This window comes from Rhinolophus ferrumequinum, chromosome 12 (genome assembly GCF_004115265.2).
Source record: "Rhinolophus ferrumequinum isolate MPI-CBG mRhiFer1 chromosome 12, mRhiFer1_v1.p, whole genome shotgun sequence".
NCBI classification, from domain to species: Eukaryota; Metazoa; Chordata; class Mammalia; order Chiroptera; family Rhinolophidae; genus Rhinolophus; species Rhinolophus ferrumequinum.
Genome location: NC_046295.1, coordinates 76659750 through 76683643, shown reverse-complemented (window position 1 = coordinate 76683643; position 23894 = coordinate 76659750). Strand labels below are relative to the sequence as shown.

The 23894-nt window shown below is 53.8% G+C and overlaps 1 protein-coding gene across 1 annotated transcript in view; it reads left to right on the top strand.

Moving 5' to 3' along the window:
* The first annotated feature begins 5069 nt into the window (after positions 1–5069).
* NIBAN2 (niban apoptosis regulator 2) overlaps positions 5070–23894 on the top strand; it is a 49159-nt gene continuing 30334 nt past the window's right edge. The window contains exon 1 of the mRNA XM_033123224.1: positions 5070–5344. Coding sequence (XP_032979115.1) covers positions 5290–5344 — 55 coding nt within the window. The 5' untranslated portion in view covers positions 5070–5289. The remainder of the gene's footprint in view (positions 5345–23894) is intronic.

Genomic DNA, 23894 nt, shown 5'->3' with positions numbered 1-23894 from the left:
GGTGAGCACCTCGTCCCTGGAGGTATGCAAGCAGAGCCTCTGTATGGCAGAGACGCTGTAGAACAGACTTTACTACCGAACGGGAAGTGGAATGGGTGTGGCCACTGCAGGCAGGCGCTGGCCAAGTTGCAGGGGCCAAGTGGTGCCCACGGTCCCATTCCTCTCCAGTGCCCAGAAGAGCACTCTGCACATTGCAGGTGTTCACCCAGCACATCTGACCCTAGGAACGTCATGTTGAATGAGAATGGTCCTTGTCACCAGAGATGAAGATCTATTTAAATAAATAACTACACACACCAAATAAAATAATGCTGAATGTGCTGATTGTGCTGAAGGAGGAGTATAGAGCACTGGGGGAGGTGGGGACAGGAAAGACCTCTCTGACGAAGCGTGCTTTTAGCTGAGGTCTGAAGGATGAATGATGTTTGGTGGGGCATAACGAGGAAAGGGAGTCAGCATGTGTGTAAGCTCGGACGTAAGAGAGAGCACGGCTAGTTTGAGGATGTGAAAGAAGAACGTGGCCAGAGAAGGGTGAGGGGAAGAGGGGCAAAGAGGCTGGCAGGAGCCCTACATGCCATGTTTAGGGTCTGGGTCTGACTTTATCTCGCGGACAGAGGGAGCCCCAGAAGATCTGAAGCAGGGGAATGACATGGTCATATTTGTGTGTTAGAATAATCCAGTTGGCTGACCAGTGAGGAGCAAACGGGAAGCTGGAGGCAGGTAGGGGGCCAGTTAAAGGCTGAGCAGTCAACCAGGCTGGCCGTCATGGGGCCTGGCTTTGGGTGTGGCGGAGGAGCTGGCCACCACAGGAGCAATAAGGGAGTTTAGCAGTCTGAGGCCAGGTGACAAATGGAACAGGCTGTGAGCTGTAGCTCCTTTCACCACCACCCAACAGTTAATAAAGAGGGGCGGTCCAGGCGTGGTGCCAGGGTCCCTTCCGCACAACGGGCCATGCCAACTGGGTAAACAGTGGTGGACACATGATATTTCTTAAAAACAAAATCCTGATTCATTCACACTCCCTGTTGTTTACCTGAGGTGTTTGTTTTTTTTCTCCTGGGCTATTTCAGGTCTGACAGGTTTGAGGGGAAGGCAGAGCTGGGGTCAGAGCCAACTGGGAGGGAAAGGGACCAACGGGTCAAGGGAGGTCCATCCCCTTTCGAACAAGACTGGAAAGGGTCCTGTTCTGAGACCCTCTTGGATGTCCTGGGACAAATCCCTTCCCTTCTCTAGGCCTCTGCCCAAGCACTGGCCCCTCCGTTCTGAATCCTCCCTTTCAAAGTGAAGTATTAATATTCTTCACGTTTTGGGTCCTTTCTAAATGTGCTTTAGAGTGGGGTGGGGTGGGGCAGCCCTGCAGGAAGGCAGGTTGGCAGAAGCCAATTCCTGACAAAGGACTGATGAATCAGGGGCTGTAGGTGGCATTCTCTGCCAGGCAGGGGGCAGGTCCAGCAGGTGGGCAGGGGGAATCGTCTTTCCCTGCTCCCAGATCTAGATCTTTCCTATCCTTCATCCATGTGCCTGGTATCTTCCACCAGGCTCTGGGGCCTGGGCCAAGAAAAGGGTGTGGGAGATCCTTGGGGATAGAAAGGACACCCAGAGCCCCAGAAAAAGAGCAGGCACACACCCCCACCCACCGCCTCAGAGTTGAGAAATTCTTTCTACAGAAATAACTCTTAAAGATAATATAAAAGATAGGCATTCCAATAGAAAAGCAGGCAGAGGATAGGAATTTAAAAACCACACACACACAGTCAATAAACATATGAAAGGTTGCTTTAATTACTCCAGACTGAAAATCGAACATCACAACAGTGTCAAGTCCGGGCAGGGGTTCCCCACCTTTTAGAGTTGAGAAATTCTTCTGATGTCTAATTTCCCGGAATCCTTCCTCTTCCTCATACAGTGCTAATGACTGCATTCATTTTTCTTTCCTTTAAAGACTGTCATTCTTACCCCACCCAAAGATCATAACTGGCCTGATTTATTAACATAAAGTAGTGGGATGCGGACAACTTTTAAAGACCTTTACAATCTCCCCAGAATAAAGTAATAAACTCTATGTTCTAGGTGCTCAAGGAGCCTCCCACTGGTCCCATCCATCCATGGCAGGGACCCCTCTCTCCTCTTCCCCTAGGAGCCTCGGAATAGCCACCTGGCCCTGCGGTCCCAAAGGACTCGTCTTACACTGACACCTTCACCTGGCGTGCCCCCTCCATGCCTACCTATCCAGTATTTAAATAAGGATTGCTATGTACATACATTAGAATATCATCTTTTAAAAATTCTCACAATTGGTGATTCTTCCATAGAGAAGTTGTGAGGATGGCGGAGACGAGGCAGCAAAAGCTTTTGGCGTGACACCTGGTATGGAACATACTCCATAAACAGTAGCTATTGCTGGATCTTCATGGAGCAAATCAGGTTTCTTCTTGCCAATCAGGTTGTAAAGCGTCACCTCAGAGAGGCCCGCCTAGACCACTTTCCAGGTGCCACCCCCCTACCTGTCACTCTACCCTCTCATTCTATTTTATCTTAATGTTTATCACTCTCTGAAGCCATAGCATTTATTTACTGTCTTTCTCCCTCCAGCACGAGGACATCACCTCTGCAAGGGCAAAGACCTTGACTACCTTGTATACTGATATATTCCCAACACCTACAGTGTATCACCTGACACACAGCAGGTGCTCCATACATGTATGTTTTCATTTTAAAATCAAGTTTATTGAAGTATAAGTGACATACAATGCAATGCAGCCATTTTCAGTTGTACGGTCGGAGGAGTTTTGACTCCTGTACCTTTGTGTGACCATCACCCCAGTTAGGCATAAACCATTTCCATCCTCCTCCTGAGTTTTTTGCAGTCACTGTCCCTCCACCCCATCCCTAGATAATCTAATTTTTTTTGTGAAAGGAATGAATCTTGGATTGGAAGGGATTGGCCCCAAGGTCTGGGGGGGGAGCTATTCACATGCGTGTACAACACCCTCTGCTTATAATGCCTTTTCACGATCTCATTTACTGCTCACATATGACGCCATGGCTGCCCAGAGTGGCAAGGTGACCTGTAGCAGTCTCCAAAGCCAGGGTACCAGGGCCAAGGGCCTGGCATCTTGGCAAGTTTGTGGGTACCCCAGGCTCATGGGCCTTGGTACACCATAAGGACTGGCAAAAGGCTACTTGTGGCCCCACCTCTACACCAACTGTCCCTGGCTTCCAGCCGACTGAGGATACACCTAGGGGTGCCCAGATGTGGGCTACTCCTGCTACCCCCTCCCAGGGTAGAGTAGGCCTTTCATTCCCTTTAGTTTAGGCCATGGGAAAAATAAAATGAGGCTGGTAGCATCATTTGCTTCTGGTTGCTCAAAGAGAACCAGACACTGGCTGTCAGGAGACTTGGCTTCTGGCTGGGTTCGCCTCTGCTTTGCTGTGTGACTTTGGCAAATCACTCTCCCTCTCTGGGTCTCGGTTTCAGTCTCTGTAAAAGGAAACTGGTAATTCCTGCCAGCTTGACTTCAATTCCACCTGATGACTCTGCTATGTGAATACATCCTGCTCTTCAAAGACTATGCCTCTGCCTGTTCCATCCCCAGTGCCTGGAATGCCGTCCCCCAGTATCTGCTGTCAAAATTCTAGTTTTTCAACTTGTGGTTCAACCTGTAGTACAGGTGATTTTCCTCAAAACAGAATGTTCTGCTCCTTCCTCAAGCTTCTATATGCTTTTGAGGGCAGGGACTATGATGAATAGAATTGTGGGTTCTGTTTATTGAGATGACCGATCCTATGCCAGGCACTGTACTAGTCACTATTATCTTATTTAATCTGCTTAACAAAGCATCATTATTCTCATTTGACAGAAGAGGAGTAATGCCACTTGTTCCGGGTCACAAAGCAGGCAAGGCAGCTTGGGCATCCTCTCATTTTACCCCCAGCGTCTTGCAGAGGGCCTAGTAAGCAGAAGGTGTTTGTCACCTGTTTGCTGAATGACTGCTAAGCCACTGAATTCATGAATGCGTGTTTGCATTGCATTACTCAATTTCAAACCTTCCTTCTGTGGTGTTGACAGGACTGAATTCCCCATGTTCAGTAGTGTTAACTTTTATTACCATCATTTTCTACCTATGTCACAGTTACAGTTAGACCTAATTGCAGGGTGGGATGCAGGGAGAAGTGGTGAGTGCTCAGTCACCCAGGTAAGCAGGCAGAAACTGGATGACCCTTGGGGTGCTGTACAGGAGGTCGGAACATCAACAGCCAAGGAAGGCCTGTGCCACCCTAGTCCATGATCTGGGAATCTCGGTTGTTAACCAATCTACCCTACCAGCTTGGGAGGTCCCGAGGCTAGGATTGAAACACATTCCTCTGGCACCCGTGACCAACCAAGCCCAGCCCTGCAGGCCCAGCACCCTAAGTTCAAGCGTTTGAATCTGAGTCTTATACAAACTGTAAAGTGCTGTTATTTTTTTCCATCCCTCACTTGGCCTGTCCCATGAACCACCTCCTGAGTGAAATACCCATATGCTGACCTTAGGAATGTCCGCCTGGCACTGGGACCAGGAATGCCTTTGGGCCCGAGCCCTCCAGGCCACCTCCCCTTTCCTTGCACTATTGTGCAAGACAAGCCGGCACACCTTCTGGGCAGGTCGGATCAAGGCCAGGAAACTTCCTGAGAACCGGCGGCAGCGGCGGGTGGGGCTGGGGCCAGGGGGGCATGGTGCAGGTAGCAGGGAGCGGGAGGGAGGGTGCGAACGTCGGCCTAGTGATTCCTACCAGTGCCCCACGTCCTCCTCGGCGTGATTCTTTGCCAGCGCCGGGAGGGGAGGGAGTGACACCCTGGGCACCTTCCGTTCTTTCAGATGCCCCCACCTGCCCATCTCTTTCTCGGGTTCGGTCTGGGTCCCGTGCGCCTGGCACGTCTCTCGCGTTTCCCTTTCTCCTCGCGTTTCTCCACCTTCTCTTTGTCTCTGTCTTGCGGGCGGTCGGGGCGTCCCCCGCCCCCGGCCCCGCCTGCCCGAGGCCAAGGAGGGGGCGGGGCTCCACTCCGGGGGAGGGGCCTGGCGGGGCGGGGCGCGGCGCGGCCGGGCTGCTGGGCGGCCGGCTGGGGCGCGAGGCTGAGGCGGTCCCGGGACCGACGCTGCTGGAGCGCGAGCGGAGCAGAGGCCTCAGCCGGGGCAGAGGGAACTGCGGGAGCAGGGCGGGCTGGGCTCCATGGCGCCAGCGGCGTCGGCTTGAGCAGCGCGGGCAGTGGCGGGTGGCGGCCGCATTCGGCCGCGCCTCTTCTTCGCCATGGGGGACGTGCTGTCCACGCACCTGGACGACGCCCGGCGCCAGCACATCACAGGTGAGTCTCGCGCGGCTCAGCGCGCGCCGGGGGCCCAGCTGAGAGCCCCCGGGCTACGCCACCATCCCGGCCCGCTGTTCACGCTGTGGCTGGGGTCCCCGGAGAGTCAGGCCCCGGGCAGGGCGGGAGTGGCCGGGCACCGAGTCCATCGTCCAAGCTTGTTTCCTCCACGTCCGGGCGCCCCTTCCCAACCTCTTCTGAGCTCACCCTTCCCCCTCCCGAGGGCACTTAAACCCCCACCACACTCAACTGGAACCTCCCTGGAGCCAGTCCCATCGGATCCCCCAACACACTATCCCAGTGGAGCTGTGGGAGGGGTCGAAGTCTCTCCGATCCCCCCCCCCCCGCACCCTCTCCCCCCAACCTCGGGTATCCCCATCCGGAAGCATTACAGGCCCGCCGCTCGGCCACCATGTACTGACCTCCTTCCCTGACTGTCCCGGTCCGCAGCTCGCCCTGGCCCCAGCCCCAGTACACGTGGCGCAGGCTTCCAGGGACCAGCCCATCAACGCCTGGGACTGAGCCTGGGGAGTGGGGTTAGGGATAGATGGGGTGCACAGAAGGGGTGGGTCAGAACCCCTCTTTTTTGGCTCAGGCTTAGCAGGGTGCTCCTGCTGGCAGCCGTGTTCAGGGGACTGTTGAAGGCCAGAGCCTAGCCTTTTCAGTCTCCTCCTTCAGTCAGCTCTGCTCCCAGCCTGTCACTGCACGGTGGCCACTTCTCAGAAGGGCCCCAGGCTCCTAGGGAGGTGACTGCAAGCAGCAGGTACTGAGTGTCTCCTCCCCCCCGGGAGAATGGAGACAGGGTGAGAACGTCAGGCTGTCTGGAAGCTCAGTTCTGTGGCTCACCTCTCTGCCTTGGCTGAGGCTGCCTGGGTGGAACCCCAGCACCTGTTTCTCAGCCGTGAGATCTTGGACAAGCCTCTTAATATTCTGGCACCTTGGTTTTCTCCTCTTTGAAATGGGGTGAATGATTTCTTCTTTCCTTATGAGTTGTTGAGAGACTTAAGTGAGCTGATTTACGTCGCTTGCTTAGCACAGGGCCTGGCATAGAGGAGGCACCAGGGCACCGGGTGCCGGTCCCTGTGGGGCAGCCTGTGGAAAGAGGAGACCGTTCCCCTGAGCTGTGTTTGTCTCTCCCTGTCCAGTGGGCCCAGAACTCTGTGTCCACTTACATTTACCTCGATGTGTTCAGCAGGCCTCAGCAGCTGTGTTTTGCCTGTTCATCCCCCTTGAGAACAGGGACCAGGTGGCCCTTAACTCCATGTCCCCACCCCTCTGGGCACAAAGGAGGTGCTGGGAAAGGCTTGTCCAATAACTGTGGTCCTGGGTCCAGAGCTTAAGCTTCCCCTTTGTGCCAGGCCTGGGGCTGGGCCAGGGGTGAGGGTGATGTAGAAATGAGTCAGACCCTCTCCAGCCTTGGACCAGCAGGGGAGTAAGTCCTGGAAGTCTTGCTTGTAGGACAGGCCTGGACTCTGGGAGGAGGAAGGCCGGGGCGGAGTCTTCCTGTCCCCTCCCTGCCGGTGGCAGCCTCCTGGGGCTCTGTAACAGTCTGTCCATTCACGACCTCCTTTTGGGGCCCCTCACCCAGCATGGGTGGGGTGTGCTTCCCCCTCTTCAGTGGGGTTTTTCCTTCCCCCACACCCAGCCTTGGCTCTCCCCTCTTCCCACCTCCTGGGTAGGGAATTGCCTGCTCCCCCTCTTCTCCCCTGCCATTTACAGGGGAGGAGGCTTAGACCACAAAAGGTGAAGTGTCCTCTCCTGGACAGGGTTGGGTTTGTTTTGTGGATACCAGGCTGGGTGGAAGAGGGTTGTGCCCACTCAGAGCTTGCTGGCCTCCCTCTTCTCAACACTTCAGTGCTATTAATAACCCTCTTCAAATGCCTCAAATTCCTGGTCCAGGCTCACCTGAGGAAGCTCCTGAGGTGTGGGGGTGGGAGGTTGAAAGGGGAGGAAACCAGCAAGCCTCCAGCCCCCTCCCAAGGAAGTGAGCTGCTGTAGAAATTTCTGCTGGAGGGGAATGAGGGCGTGCCTTTGCCACCTCCAGTGATCCTGCACCCTCCTCACCCCACCCAAAGAGCAGTGGGCATTTTTATGCCAGACAATTAAAATTCCAGTGCCCTCCCTACCTGGGGACTGGTTCTCCGCCCAGGAGACCTAGGGCCGCCCCTGTAGAAACGTCAGGGTTTAGAACATCCGTTTCCCACAGTGCTCTGAGCTCTGAGGCCTGTTAGGGTTCTGTGGCTTGGCCGGCCCACCCCCGAGCAGGTGAGCAGGTGAATGCCAGCCTGCAAGTCCTGGCAGGGGTCAGGCGCGCTCCTGCCCATGGTGCTGTTTTGCTGTCACGGCGCCTTTCATCCTGGGATTTCAAAGCCCCTGGCAAGCAGGGGCTTGTTCTCACACCAGGGCCCCATGAGGCTGATGGCAGGATGATTTCCTCCTGTTTTCATGGGAGTTTGCATGGAGGAAAGAGCCCTGGCCTGGGAGCCAGGAGCCCTGTGTAACCTCGAGCAGCTAGTTACTCTGTCCGGGACTGTTCCCCTAGTTGAGAACTGAAGCGGTGTGCTACCTGATAGCTCTGAGGGCCTAATGATCCCAAAATTTCCCACAAATTTCAGGGTCCCCACATTGACTCCACCGTGTGTTAGCTGGTGGGACCTTGGGCCAACATCTTAATCTCTATTTTCTTATCTGTACAATGGGACTAAGTCCCTTCCTGCTGGGTCCTGTTGCCAAGGACTTAATGCAATAATGCAGTTAAGAAAGTCAGCCCAGTGCTTGGGGCATAGTAAGTGCTCAGGGTGAGGTTATCATTCACTCCCTGTTATTGATTCTCCGGTGGGCAAGGAGAGTGGCCAGCTATTTGGAGTTTGAAGGAGACAATTGTAGCTGTGGCTTAGGTCCCGTTTCTCTGTTTGTGCAGTCCCTGGGGTCAGGGTGGATGCCAGGTCCCTGGATTCAAGAATTCACCAGGTTTTCAGAAATCTTGATGACCTGGTTCCTTCTGTTTTGTCATATGTGTGAGATGGATGTCTGTCTGGAGTGGGAGGGCAGTCATGGGGAATCCTGCAAGGAACTAGGATGTGGCGAGGTCCGGGTTAGGCCAAGCCCACCTTCCACCTGGTCCAGGGGACAGCACTAGGATAAGAGAGTGGAAATACCTGGGTGGCCTGTGTCAGCGCTGTATGAGGGGTTCTTTGCATATGGTCTGAGACACATAAATCAAGATGGAGCAGGTGAGGGAGTGAGCTCACTGTTGCTCAAGATGTGCAAGTAGGGGCTGGGTGCGGTGGCTTTGGCAGGAAACCTGGCATTGCCTGCGGGGTCGGGGGCTGGGGCTCTGCCTGGAGGACAGCTCTGGAAGGACTCAGCTATTGCTCCAGAAGGTCTATTGATCAGGATGAAGTTGTGGGGGCCAAGGCCCCTCCCTCCTATATACAAGCATACTGCCCTAAAGTTGATTCCCTGAGGGCTAGTGAGGGAGTCTGCCCGTACCTGTGCTCCTCGCTCTGCCCTTCCCCTTGCTGAGTCTTCTTTGAAATAGAATTCACCTGCCAGACTATGCATCCACTTAAAGTGTAAAAGTCAGTATTGTTTTATATATCCACAAAGTTGTGCACCATCACCACAATCCATTTTAAAACCCTTTTATCACCCCTGAAAGAAACCCTCTACCTATTTGTACTCACGCTCGTTCCCCCCAGTCCTTCCCGACTCTACGCAAACACTGCAAATGAACAAATGAACGTTGTCTGATTGCAGGGGCATTGCGCACACAATGTGGGAGCGTAAAGTAAAAACACCAAAGCTCCCTCCGTCTTCCCTCCCTTCAACCCCACTCCCAGAAGAAATCACTCAAGTTTGATGTGTAGCTGTTTCCAAACATACAGCTCTGTGTACACTTGCAGTTAGCTCTGTTTATAAAAAGAGGTCCAATGATATGTTTCTGTGGTTTGACTTTTTTTCACTCCGTATATTTTGAACATCTCTCCGTGCCAGAACATACGAGTCTGCCTCATTCTTCTATCCGTGGGTTTCTTTCTGTGCTTGGTGTGGTTTATTTACCTAGTCCCTTGTTAATGGACATTGGGGTTATTTCCAGTGTTTGGCTAGCAATCACCGCGCTGCCCGGAACTCTGTGTACATATCCCGCACCTTGTTCCAGTGTCACGGAGGCCTCAAAATGGAACTCCTGGGTCCCTTTTAGATGTATTGACACATAGCCTCTGAAAAGGCTGTAAACATTTGACACTCCATCCTGTTGGTATGAACTCTGCACGAGTGTCTTGTTTGTTTATTGAGCAAAACAAGGAATGCCTTTTTCCACATTGATTTTAAAAACCTACCACTCCATATTTGGAAAATGGCTGTAGGTCCCAGGAGTGAACGGATGGAGGTGTCTGCTTTGGGCCAGCCCCCCACCCAAGTGCGTGGCTTCCTAGTTGCTGTCTGAGCTTTGCCGAGAGACCAGGCTGACCGGAAGCAGTGCCGGGCTCAGCCTGGGTTACTGCCCTTAGTTAAGGTCTGGGTCAGCCCCGGGGGTGAAGTGTCTGGGGATTCTGCTCCACTCTTGTGTCTCTTACATAACGTGCTTTTGTTGGGGTTGACCCTGCCCTCCTCTGCCATTCAGCCTCCACTCTGTTCCTTTCTCAGTGCTGAGACCTCTGGCCTCGCCTGCTAGGAGCTGCCTCCTGCCTCACGCCTCCATCCTTCCCACTCCACCCCTCCATTCTTCCCATACACACTGCCAGAGACCTTTCTAAACCCAAACTGGGCCACGGCCCTCCCTCCCTGCCTCCAAGGAATGAAGTTTAGAGACAAGACTAGGCATCACTCACCATCCTGAGAGAACCACTTTATTCTTTAGCGGTCTTTCCTTTCTGTGTTTATTGGTATACATTGCTGAGACCATGGCTCAATTTGTGTCTCGCTTCCTCCACTAAACGATTTATGGGTCATTAGAACCTCCCTTGAAGCAATCCCAAGGATTGCCTCTTGTGCCACCTGAGGCAGCCCTGTGGAGAAAGGCCATTTCCTTAGCCTTTCCCCTGCTGCTGGGCATTGCCACACTCCACTGTGACCAGACAGTTGGCTTTCAAGGGCAAACTGAGTCACTGTGTTTGCTTCCTTTCCCATCTGGTCAGCTCCCCTGCTGAGGACAGACTCATCCGCTGGCCCTAGTCTGCCTGCGTGCGCTGGCCTGCTTCCACCGATCGGCATTTTGAGGGAGGCTCCTTCCTGGGAGTCCCTGTCACGTCTGAGCATCCACAGGGGAGTAGGCTCAAAGGGGCTGCCTGTGAGCTGGGACGTGGACTGATGACATTGGCTTCTGGGTATGTGTGACCACTTACTCTTGCTGCAAGGACGCCATTGATATGTCTCCTGCCTGAGAATGGTGGTTGATGGAGTAGGGAGGGGCTGTATCAGGCTCTGAACGATACCTGTAAGATCAGTCGCCGTTTAACTGAGCACTTACTATGTGCTAGGCCTTCCTTTGCCTGTATACCTCATTGAATCCTCACCCTCTGTGCGCCTCCCCAGTGTTGAACAGGTGGGGGCAGAGCTAGTCCGTGGCAGGCCTACACCCAGATCTGGGAGTCCAAGGCCTTCGCTGTTAAAATCATGCTCCCCTGTGACCAGACATTTCCTGGTGCCCAGCTTGGGCAGGGGACAGTGTGGAAAAGTCCCCAAAAGAGGCAGGCAGTGGGGTGGAGGGATTTGGGAACAGAGTGGAATGTGTCAGAGGCTCTAGTACAGTTGCACAAATCTATCCCTCCCATCATTACTCAGCCTGAGACTCAAGTCCCTCGTTGGCCCCCTCCTCCTCTGCAGGCAGAGCTTATGACTCACTTTGCCCTGGGTCTCCAGCAGCAGCATCCTGTGGGTTGCACAAATTCCTGAGCTGCTTTTCCCTTCCCCCGCTCCACTCCCCTCCACTTCCCTGTGGGGTGGGGGGAAGAAGGGGGTTCTGTAGCTTATGCTGGGCAGTTTTAAGGAATAATGAAGGCAGATGCCGAGGTTTAAACCCTCGAGGGTGGGGCTGAGCCTTGTCCCCCTCCTGGTGGAATCTCAGGGCCTCAGTCTGGAAGACTGCAATCTTCTGATCTCACAGATTTTTAAAACTGGAAGAACAGGAAGTACCCGCCTCCTCATGGCACCTGGTTCCACCCCCTGGGAACCATCCAGGTTTGGAGATGTACTACCTGTGGCCCACTGCCTGGTGACATAGTAGACAGTAAATTAGAAGAAGCAGGGAGTTGAGAGGTTCAGGGCAAGGCTCTGCAGTCAGACTGCTTGGGTTCGAGTCCCAGCTCTGCCACTAGAGGGACTGGTGTTTGGGGCAAGTCAGTCACCTATGAACCTCAGCTTCCTCTATAAGAGAGGATGACAGTAGTGAGGATCAAAGTGACCGCCCCTGGGCAGGGCAGCACAGGGCTGGTGAGTGCTGAGAACACAGTCAGTCGTAGCTTACGATTGGCACGTCATGGAGGGAGATGTGCCAGGTGTGTCCTGGGGCCTCCGGCCTTGTGCCCTGGGAAGGTGGCCTGCCTCAGGTTGAGGAGCACCAGCCTGTGGCCCTGAATACCTGCAATTGTCAGGGTGGTGACACAGGGGCCATGGTTACACAACAGAGTCAGTCGTTCAACAGCAGCGTCCATACTTGCCCAGGATTGGGCAGGGCACAGAATATGTGGGCGAAAGACAGATGGGAACACACCCCCCGCCCCCCCACCTGGCCACGTGTCTAGAACTAGACTTGTGGGTCCCAAGCCTGGTCCAGTTGATCATTTGTTATGAGACTCGACCAATGGCTGTGCCTCTCTATGCCTTTTCTCCACATCTGTGGCCCCAAGACCAGCATCTACTCATGGCAATTCTCTGCTTCTGAAAACCCTTTCCTTGGGGTGTTGAGGTGCTCCCCAAAGGCAGGGATGTGTGCTTTGGATGTTAGAAGTTGAGGTGGAAGTCCCTGTCTGCATGCCTGTGAGACTCCACAGGGGTGTGGATGAGCTCTGGCCCCAGACATACTTGGTCGTTCTTTTATTCATTTGATAAATAGCTGTTGAGCACCTACTATGTGCCAGGCACTGTGGTAGGCACTGGGGGCTCACTGATACACAAACTCCTGCAGGGCGCCTGCCCTTCTCAGAGGGGCAGACCTGCAGCAAAGTGTGAGAAGAGGACTGGCCTAGTGGGTGAGGGAGGGAGCCACAGGGACTAACCTTGGAAGGAGGGGACTTTGTCATGAAGGTCACGGGGAAGCCTCAGAGGCATTTTCAGGCAGAAAGTGGCAGAGGCAGGTCAGCTGTGCGTGAGGCAGGATGAGAGGAGGAGGGCCCAGTGCTGAGAAGGAGGCCTGGACTAGGGTGAGTGGCGGTGGGGCACAGTCTGGGGACAGTTGTGTGGGGGACATTTGGAATAACTAGGCCTCCGTGATGGTGGTGTGTGAGGTTGGGGAGGTCTGATGTCTGTTCTTCTTGGCCTTGTGGGGTGGATAGACCCCGAAGGTATCAAGGCAGCCAGTGATCCTGCAGCCTCTGCTCCCATTCCTGTAATGGCAGGAGACTCACTCCCTTCCTATGCACCTCTGAGTATGAGAACCTCCTTCCCTTCTAAGGGGCGCAAGTGGGAAGAGGGCTGGACCTGGATTCTGAAGACCTGGTTTTGAGATCCTGTCTCAGCTGCCCTGTTATTTGACAGGTGCCTTCCCTTTTCTGGGTCTCAGGTTCCTCATCTGGAAAGTGGGCATAACAGTCGCCCAAACCTGCTAGGTTGTGAGGGAGCAATGAGATGATGTGCGTAGATCTCTTTGCATTTAAGAAAGCATTGGCTCCTATTGTCATTAGCTATTACTGTTGTGTAAAGTCCATGATAGGACCCTGGCCACCGGAGCCCCTCCTTTCAGGGAGGTCAAAAATGTGGGCGTGGGCCAGGGCACCAGGTACAGGGTCATGTGTGGGGGCGGGGCTCCAGTCAGGGACTGGGCCTTCATGAGGAGCAGAGGAAGAATGAATTGTGGTTTGCAAAGTATGAACCCCAGTTTCCCACTTACACATCTGTGGCCAAGCCACTAAAGCTACTGTCCATCCTCCCCACATTCCATGCAGAACAGAGCTATTTGTGTCCAGCTGAGTTTGTTAAGATAGAATCTTCTAGAAGAGGAGTCCTTTGGGCAGGAAACTATTTATCCTCTTGTGTTCCGCTCACCTCAAATCCACCCCACCTTCCAGTAGCCATTTATGGATGCTGGCTAAAGGTGAGAGTCCCAGGGCTGGTGCCAGGTGACTTTTGATAAGCCCGTCTTCCTATCTGGCCTCACTTTGTCTTTCTGAGCAATGGGCACAGTCTCTAGTGTCCTTCTGGCCCTGACCTCTTGGGAGCCTGTGGACCTTCCCTGCACTGAAGGCACAGTGCAGGCACCCAGAAAATATTTATTGCATGACACCATCTTGCTGTGAAAGGAAGAGCTGTCTTGTGTGGGGCCTGAGGGCCTGAGCAGGGTGGTGGGGATGAAGCAGTGACACGAGCTCGTGGGACTTATACCAGCCAAGAAGCTCCATCAAGCTGGAAGCAATGTGGTTTGTGTTGCAAGGACAGTGGATCTTTATGTTTTACAAAGCACATGTAAAAGCTTTAAACACTTGGTCAGCCCAACTCAAGAGGCAGCGAGTCCAGCCTTGACTGGGAGGCAGTGCCAGTGAGACACCCCCACCCCCACCCCTGGTGGCCTTGGGCAAGGTACTGTCCTTGGAGCCTCAGCGGTCAGTAAAATGGGAAGGGGATCCCTGCCTCTGGTGTGTGTGAAGATTCTGAGAGGCAGTTGTTCGTGGCACAGGGAAGGTGCTCAGTAAGTCGCAACTCCATTTTAGCTCCGTTCTGGGAGGTGCTGGGGACTTAAGGGGTGATGGGACATCCAGAGGAGAAGTGAGCGGATAATTGCACTTCTATTTCACTTTTTGCTTTCTCTTTTTTGTTTGTTTTTTTGGGAATGTTTGGGGAAGGGGGTGGGAGAAAAGAGAACAGAGTGTAAGCTTTGGGGAGCCTGCAGCCAGCTAGCCAGCGCGGAAGGTGGAAGGTTTGCTTGGGTCTGCTCTGGCCACATCTTCTCCTTGCTGAGTTTGGAGCTTGTGGGTTGGGCACTGGCTGCTTGTCTTTTTTTCTGGTCCAGACCCTTCTTTCTTCTAGCCAGTCAGGACCCTTTGCAGTCATCTAATAGATCCCCTCCATTTCATTCCTGAGTAAACTGAGGCCCAGAAAGAGGAGAGGACATACCCAGGGTCCCATGCTCCAAGGCTTAGATCAGGGCCAAAACCCCAGGGCCCCCATTGCAGCACGAGGCCCTTTCCATTCTTGTGTCCCCTCTTCCACCATGGACGGCCTCAGATAGCAAAGACTGGTCAGGGAAGGAGTGAGTGGCCCGGGTGGGGCTGCGAAGGTTATAATTTTGAGAACTAAGTAAACAAACAAACCCTCCGTGAAAGTGAGAGAGAAGCGGCCCTGTGCCTGCCTCACAGATAGGCCTGTGTCTGAGGAGACAGCCCAGGCCTGTCCGTGCGCAGACAGTGAGGTATTATAGAAGGTTAAAAAAAGCCAAAGCTACAGCCCCCTCCCACCCCCACTCCCATATTTGATGCTTCCAGGAAAAGGGGAGGGGGGAAGAGGCAGGGCCTGACCCCCCAGGGTTACCACTGCTCAGCTCTCCAGGCTCAGCTCAGCGCAGTCACAGCTCACTGCGACTTTGGTCAAGGGGCGTCTCCTCTCTGGGCCTCAGTTCTCTGTCTCTAAAATGGGGAGGATCCTGTCTCTCAAGGAGGTGGCGAGCGTGGGGGACGATTTGAGCCAAGTGGTTGAACACAGGAGCCCTTTCTCTCACCGTGACCCGAGGCCAGCCCGACTGCAGAATCTCTTCACTTCTTTGAGGCCAGAGGCGTGGCCCCTCTATCCCAGCAGAAGGGTTACTTTCTCAGTGACCTGAGAGTTGGCCTGCTCCTAGGAGACCAAGCCTCCAATCCAAGTCAGGCTGCAGCAGGCCGCCCAGCTCAGCTTTCCTGTTTTCCTGTTGAGATTGTGGCAGAATCTGAGAGGAGCTGCTTCTGGGGCCTGCCCCACTGGTTGGGGGCTGGGCTGCTGATCTGGCTGGGAGCCCCCAGGGTGGACCAGCAGACTTCCTGTGTGATTAGGGGCAGAGCCCCTTCCCTATTCTCCCCTCCCCTCTTCCTGAGAGCCCTGTGTGGCTTCTGAGAGTCCGGCTCTGTGGATGGGAGCTCTGTCCAGCCTCCATTCTAGGCCTCAGTTTCCCATGGTTCAATGAAGAAGTTGGATGAGAGCCTCTGGGAAGCCTTATGGGCAAGTTAGGGACCCCGAAAGGCCCTGCGGGCTCATGGACCAGCCCCTGCAGAAAGGAGTACTCTTTGATGGATTCCACCCTGGGCAGGCTGGGTTGTGGCCCCTCTCGGGGCTCCTTGTGTGGTTGTGGTTGTAATTCTTCTCTGATATGAACACCAGGAGGGCTCGGTCATCGTGGGTCCCCTGAGGTGGACAGTGTCGCCGTGTGGGTCAGAGCTTGTTCAGCAGCTACAAGCCAGGTGCCCCTGGGACAGTTACTCTGGCTCTTTGCTGTAAAATGGGGATGATGATAATACTTCACTAGGTTGTAAAGTTTAAATTGTATTATGAGTATGAATGAATTACATTTATGTACTTAACACAGTGCTGGACACAGGAAATGCTCAATAATCAATAGCTATCATTAACACTGGTTTAAATGGTTTTAATTCCTTAGCAGTGAATGAATGAATAAATGTCATTGCAGGGTTTACGTTACATTTACTGTAGCATTTAGGCACCCTGAAGCTACCGTGTTTCCCCCAAAATAAGACCTAGCTGGACCATCAGCTCTAATGTGTCTTTTGGAGCAAAAATTAATATAAGACCCAGTCTTATTTTACTATAATATACGACTGGGTCTTATCTAACATAATATAAGACCAGGTCCTATATTAATTTTTGCTCCAAAAGACACATTAGAGCTGATGGTCCAGCTAGGTCTTATTTTCAGGGAAACACGGTATTTGGATGAAGGGTCTGGTGGGAGGCAAAGTGTGCATTAGGGGGTAGAAAGGGGTGGGGCAGATGCAGGCGGCTGCAGAGCCTTGGCTGGTTCTGACTTCCCCTCTTCCTTCTGGAAGGAGTGGTTTGGGCCCCACCATGTCTGAGACCGCAGGCATGGAGCTTCTGCAGCCACATGTGGCTTCCTTCCTCCTGGCCATATTCTTGCCAGTCTGACTCATTGGCTTAAAGCCCTTTGTTCTTGTCCTTGAGCCCTGAGGAGGTGGCCAGAGAATCAGGGACCTAGGGATTCGCTCTGTGTCTGACCCACCCCCTGGCTCTCCCCCCTCAACCCTCCCCATGTTTCCCGAGGCCTCTGCAGCTCCACATGCTGGGCTTCCAGGACTGAACCCCTGGTGTGACAGGCAGGGGACCCGATACCTGGGTCCTGGTGCCCCACAGACTCACTGTGTGTCAGGCACAGGGGCACACTTGTCTGAGGGCCCTACTATGTGTTTGGCACTCAAACAAGACTTGCCCAGGCCCTGCCTGTGTAGAAGTCAAGTAGAGACCCATTGAACAATAGTTATCAGTTATTAATTAAATAACTATCGGAGGGCAAATCGTTGTGACGAAGTGACCAGCCTCCTAGAGAGCTCACACTTGTGGGCCCTGCGCCAGGCCCGTGCGAACACATTCCCTGGGATTGTCACAGCAATGCCTGTTATTTGCCCTCCTGTCACAGATGAGGAAACAGGCTCCTGGTGGCCAAGGGACTTGCCAGGATCCTCTGAGTGGGTGGGAGAGCGGGCCCAAGTCCCTTCCCTCTTGGTGCCTCAGTTCCTTGTCAGGTAAAATACCCATCTGAGAGGAGAGCTCTTGATGGAGGCCAGGTCCTGCTGCTGGCCCCACACGTGGCCTGGGCCCGAGCACAGCCTGCGGGACTGCATAATCACAGGGCCAGACTGGATTTGTAGTCCCCGAAATCCTTTCTTTGTGTATTCTGAGGCGAAAATATGGGGTACAGAGGCACCAGGACTCAGGCATTGGGTCTTTCTAAAGGCTGGGCAGGAAATGGATGCCCAAGGAGGGTGGGCCTCCGAAGCCCCACCACCAGTGGGAGCAACAGCAGAAAGGTGGCTCAGAGCCCCTGGTGAAAGCTCCCCGCCATTCCACTTGGGGACTTTACCTGAATGTGGCCGAATGTTTACATTACCTTACAGCATTGGTTAAAACAGGGAAATAAGGGGGGTGGGTAGAGCAATGTCAACCAGTGGGTCATGTTCAATGGCATGATATGTAGCCAGTAAGGTGAAGCTACAGCTCCGTATGTCTGCGAGGATGTGTATCTGTACAGGTGTAGAAAAAATACACAAGGAAATTCGTTAAAATATTAATAGAGTTTTTTCTTTCTTTTTTTTTTTTTAAAGGGATGGTGGGGTAATGGATTATTACATTTTTTTTCATTCTTTCTTGGTTTCTTTTTCGTGGTAAATATATTAAATTTAAAAAATAGTCCTATTGACCATATTTTGGGGGAAATTTTGATTCTTCTGACTCCAGAATCTGAGCCACCCTGGCCTAAGCGGAGTCCTACGGGGATTGCAAAGCACAGGGCATGCTTGGGAGAGAGGCAGAAAGCAGAGAAGATTCTGGAAGGGGGGGTGTTTGAATTGAGTCTTAAAGGACAGGGTGGATTTTGGCCACCAGAGTTGGGGTACAGGTAGGTGGAGGGAGTGGCTTTAGCACAGCCTGGACTCTAGTGGCAGGATGGTGTAGTAGGCCGGGTCTCTTGGCAGCAAGCTCTGACCTCCCTCTTAGACCTGCAATGGCTCCCACCTGCCAGCATCCGCCAAAAGGCAAGTTCTCAGCCTCTGGAGGCTTGAACTTTCAACTTTGAGCTTCCTCAGAGCTGCCCCTTTTGTGGTTGCTGTTGTTACATAAGCAATATTTAATGATCAATGAAAATTAGAAAATAAAGGTAAGTAATAGGAAGAAAATGAAAATCGCCAATAATCCTTCCCCCCAGAAGAGTGACTTTCAGGCCTTTTCCTGATGCATAACCAACAGTGGGTTGCGGGCATCCGTGTACATGGCATCCCCCTGCAGCATGTTGAATGGCTGTGGGGTATTTCATTATGTCCCAACAGTCTGCGCTTCAACTTTCTCAGCCAGACCCTTCTCTCTGGGCACTTGGGTTGTTTCTGTTTTTCACTGTTGTAAACAGTACTCTGTGGGACAGTGATCATTTCTGTGGCATTAATGCATTGATTCCACTGTTGTTTGAGAGCCTGCTCAGTGCCAGGTCGTGTGTGGGGCTGTGAGAGCCGGATGGGTGGGGAGACAGCATGGTCCTTGCCCTCTAAGGTCCCAGGCCAGGCATAAGGTCATCTTTGGGAGCCCAGGGAGCAGCAGTAACCCAGACTTGGAGGTGAGGGGAGGCTTGTTGGAGGGCGGGATATCTAGGTGAGACCTAAAAGGATGGAGAAGAGCAGGATCATGGGCAGAGGGGCAGCTCTGCAGAGGCCCATGGTGGGGAACTAGAATTTCTCAGAAATTGGTGCTTTTGCCCTGGTTCTTGCTGGCCATGGCAGCAGCGCCCCCATACACACAACACATTGGTAGTTGTTTTTCAAAGTGCCGATACATCTGTCCCTCTGTGGGGCTGGGATCTCCTTCTGCGGGGGGACACAGAAGCAGGGTGATGTACCTGCCCCGGGTGAGAATCTGGCAGACCCAGGCCTCCAGCCTCTCGGCGTGGTCCCCCACCCACCACCTGTGCCAGCTGGAGTGGGTAGAAGAGGCTCAAGTACAGGGCCTGCTCGGCTCCAATTTCCAGGCCTTTTGCAGGGACTATATCGGTTGACAGAATCTGCCGGAAGAAGAAACTGAGGATTGGAGCTTAGGTGACAGTTTGGTTTGTGTGACAGGGTGGTGACCTTTTCTGCTGTTGATGTGTGACCTTGGGCTAGCCTGGCTGGCTCCAGACGGGACACCACCTGTACAGGAAGCAGCCTACTGGGATTGGAGAGTCCATGGCTAACACTGAACCTGGGACAGGGGAAGGGTCTGTCCCCAGGCTTGAGCTGGCCTTTCTGAAAACGTCGTCCTCTTCCTGTGTCTTAAGATGCCTAGGAGGTGCTAATTGAGGTGCTCAGATGTAATCTCACAATCAGGGACAAATATTTATGTGCTAGGTACTGTGCTCAGTGCTGGGGATATGTCATGAATGAGATAGACCGAGTCCCTGCCCTCGTGGACACTAAACAGTTAATTATTGAGGCAAAGTTGTGCTGATAATCATGGGGGCGGGGGGGGGGGGTTCTGACCCATTGAATGGGGGGCGTGACTGTCAGGGACAGTGCTATTGGTACCCCAGGTTGACAGGTGAAATTTGGGGCAATGTGATTAAGCCTGACTGGTGGCTCCCCTGGACCTGACCGTGTGATCCTGTATTGGGGAGGGAAGCCATCTTATGTCACGGTGGGAGGGCACCAGGGCCTTGCGTGTCCAGTGCGGTGGAGTCCAGCGCATTCACTGGACAGATGAGACGCAGAGCCAGGAAGGGTGAGGGGCTTGCCCGAGCTCACCCAGTGAAGTCAGGGCCTGGACTTAGGGCCCTGCACTCCTAACCCTGCATCACCCACTGGAGTCTGTATTGGAATCTGCATCGCTGCCAGGGGAGACAGTGAGCCCATTTCCGCTCACCCTCACGGGACCCCCTTCCTGGGAGGCAGACGCAGGACTTGGGCCTGTTAGCTGAGAACAGAGTTTCCCATGGAGCACAGATAGGGGTTCGTGCAGGCACCTGGAACAAGACATGTGAGCCTGGTAGGGCGTCCAAGGGGATTAGTTCTGGTACCTCCCCTTCTGGCCCCCTTGGGAGCCCGAGGAGACCTGCAGCTGGTGACTCAGGGTGGAGCAGAGGGGCAGCCAGCTGCAGGCGTCTTGTTATTTGAATAAACTTTCCATCTTCTATCTGCATAAAGCCTCACCATGCTGAGGGTCGCCGGCATTCCAGCCCGGATTGGGTTTCCTCCGGCCCAGCAGCAAGCACCTGACTGAATTTTCATATAGACTCATCTTCCTCCCGTCCACTCCCCCTCAACCTCTCCCTCCCTGGCTGTGAGAAGGCAGGAGCCCTCCTCCTGCCCCCAGGAGCCCTCCTCCTGCCCCCCCTCACTTGCCTTCATGACCCGGGGAGCCAGCACTGCAGGCGTGTGTGTGTGTGTGTGTGTGTGTGTGTGTGTGTGTGTGTGTGTGTGTGTAAGATGGGCAGGGCAGGGGGAGTCTGGGTCCTGAGGCCGCTTAGGAAGAAGTCTGGACTCAGTGAAGAGGATGTTGACGTCAGAGGGCACTTGGCTAATGAAATGTTGGCATTTGTGTCTAGCCATTCTCTGTTAGGGTTGGGCCACGGCAACTGGCATTTATGGTGATTGGTTCTTATTAGAACAGCAGCTGTCATTTATCAGGCTCTTACCAATAGTCAGGCAGAGTGCCAAACACTTCTCACACATTGTCTTATTTAGTCCTCACAACAACTCTTTGAGGTGTGTACTATTTTTCTCCCCATATTATAGATAAAGAAAGTTAGGCTGGGGAAGTCATGGTCAGTAGCAGAGCCAGGTTTGCGGGCCCTAAAGTTTTTGTTTTTACTGTTAACCTCCTTCCTGGCACAGAATGTTCTCCACAGCCTCCTTGCCAGTTGGCCATCCATCCAGTCTCTGCCTGCACACCTCCAGTGATGGGGCGCTCTCTGCCTCCTAGGGTCACCTGTCCCATATTGGGCGTCTGAGGTAGAAAGCCCTCTCTGGAGATTTGTCTGTCTTTGGTGGGTCACTTGAGAACAGGCTCTGGTTTGATTGGGCCGTGGTTATGACTGGGTTTTTCCAGCATCTATTTTCCCAGGGAATTATCCAACGCTTTTGTTTGGGGAGAAGAGCTAAGTCCTCCCTCCTTTCTCTTAGCAGCCCCTACCTGGTACTCAGCCCTGTACTCAGCATCATTCATCAGATACTGAGCATGACTGAGCAAACTCGATGTTGAAACCGTGGAGGTATTTTCATTAGCACTCATCTGGATGTTTTAGTCAACGTGATAAGAAAAAAAGAGAGGTATCAACACAAGATACCAGGAGAGCAAGACACACTCGGTCCTGCCCTCACGGAGTTCAAAGCACTCCTCATCCAGCCTCTCCATAGCCTTGTTCGTCCTGTGAGGCTACCCGTGGGAAGTGGACTCAGAGAGGAACGCACTCACCTGCATGGCCACGGAGCAGAGGGGCTCCGGTCAGCTGAGGTGTGGTGGCGTGCGGTTTGCTGGGGTGTTTGCTTTCAGAATCTTCACTGGTGTTTCTCTCTCCACTTCCCCTTTCTGAGTAGTTAACCACAAGGGGCCCAGAAAGATTGGACCCCAAGCATGTCACCTTCTCATCCCCTGAGTGGCCAGCTGAGGGGCCAGGTAGCTGCCATTCTAGTTCCTCTTTGCTGGCGCCCGTTTCTTGGCATGAAACATCCCAGAAAACTGACAGGTCCTTTGTGCCAATCCTGATGACAGCAACTGTCTGAGAGAAGTTATGTCCAGTGCACAGAGAACACCGAGGTTCAGAGGCGAAGCCACTGGGCCACTGAGCTGAGATCTGCTCTGTGTGTCCTGCTTCCAAGCCAGGGCTCTCTTTGGGGGCAGGAGGATGAGAAAGCTGAGCAGGGATGCACAGTGCAAGGTGGCTGGTCCTCCTGGGGCACCTGGCAGCTCTGGGGGTCTCCAGCTGCCTTTGACCTTCCCTTTGACCCTTTCTTCGTGGTTCCATTGGCCTGGGGTGTGACCTTGGCAGGGCTGGGTACAGGATACCAGCCTTGGGAGCCCAACTTGAGACGTGCTCCCAGGAATGGAAGTGGTACCCTCCATGGCAGGCACAGCACCAGGTTCCTGGGAGGGCTTAGGGGAGGTGTGGGTAGGCTGGTTCTGCCTCAGGTTGGGGACGCTGCACGGGGGCCTTGGCACCCCATCGCCACCCTTCCCAGCTTGGGTCTGTGGTCCCAGAGAGGAGGGACGCCTGGGTTCTGGGCTCCAGAACAAGCTGCCAACTGTAAGCTGTGGGCATGGGGCTGCTGCCAGGCAGGGAGGGAGGGGCAGGAGGAGATGAGAGGGCTTTTGTTTCCCTCTGTTTGTGTCAAGATGGGAATTGACTTCCTCCCTCTGAGGCCACCCCAGAGGTGTAAAGGAAAGGGCGGCCCTGGGGTGGGCAAGTCTTCAGTCTGCCCTTTTCCTTGGTGTTTCTCGGGGCCTGCACTTTAGCCACCTCCCTCCTTCCTCAGGCCTCAGAGCTCACTCTTCTCACCAGACCTGGCTTGCTGAGCTGAGGTTAAATATTTGCTAACTGAGGAGAGCTTTAAAGGCAGCTTTGTGAGAAATCCCGGCCGGCTTCTTCCGGCCCTCCGCCTTGCCCCAAAGCTGCCTTCTGATGGGGAGGCCCAGCAGACCCTGCCCTCCTCGGCCTCCTCCCCGTTCCCACGCGGCCTCCTGGCTGGCCATTTTGGCCTCCGAAACTCGATGAGCTGCCACCCAGGCGTTGTTCTCAGCACTTGTTGATCGAGCTCCCACCTGGGCCCAGCAGGAGCTGGGTGCTGGGCAAATGGTGGAACAAGGTCTCTGTCTGTGGGGAGCCGCGTCGAAGGAGCCTTTCACAGTGACAGCAATTGTAGCTACAGAGAGTGCCAAGGAGAAGTGGGCACTGTGGTGTCCGAGGCTGAGGGGACAGGACTTGTGGGCGAGGGATACCGAGCTGGTGATTTCGAGCCTGGGGAGCAGGAGGAGAAGGAGGAAAGGGGCGAGGGGATGGCGAGGCGGAGAGGGTGGGCTCTGGGAGAGCATTGCAGGCCAGAGCCAGTTTTCCTCTCTGAGCACCAAAATCCCACTGACTTCTTCCTCTGCGGCTGCTCGCAGGAGCACGAGGCCGTGGGAGCTCGGCTGCTCCTTCCCCACTCCCCTAGCCTCGGTTTCCCATCTGCTCATTGGAAAGCCTGGACTTGATCTCAGAGGGCCCTCCTCACGTCCAGTGGCCTGTCATCAGACAGGGAGCTGCCCGTCAAGTGGGGAATGCCCCAGCAGTCGACGGAGTACTCATGAGTCACCAAGTACTCGGGAGTTTTCTCTGTGAACTGTACAGTGTCGGCCCTGGGACAGGGCAGTGAACAAAGGCCAGCTTGGCTTCATGTTTCAATTTTGCTCTCACCTGGGTGATGTTGGGCTCGCTTCTCCGAGCCTCAGAGTCCTCATGTATAAAATGGGTTTAACACTAGATCTGGTGTGAGGGTTAAATGAAATCGTGTTGACGGTGATTGTTAACACAGGGAGCTGCCTCTGTGCCTGGCACTGGGCTAAATGTCACACGCATTAGCTCATGCCCCAGTTATTATTATAATTATATGCAAATGGACAGCTACAAAACATTGTGATGGCAGAGATGCTGTTTGGGTAGGGCCTGGAAGTGTGACTAAGATTT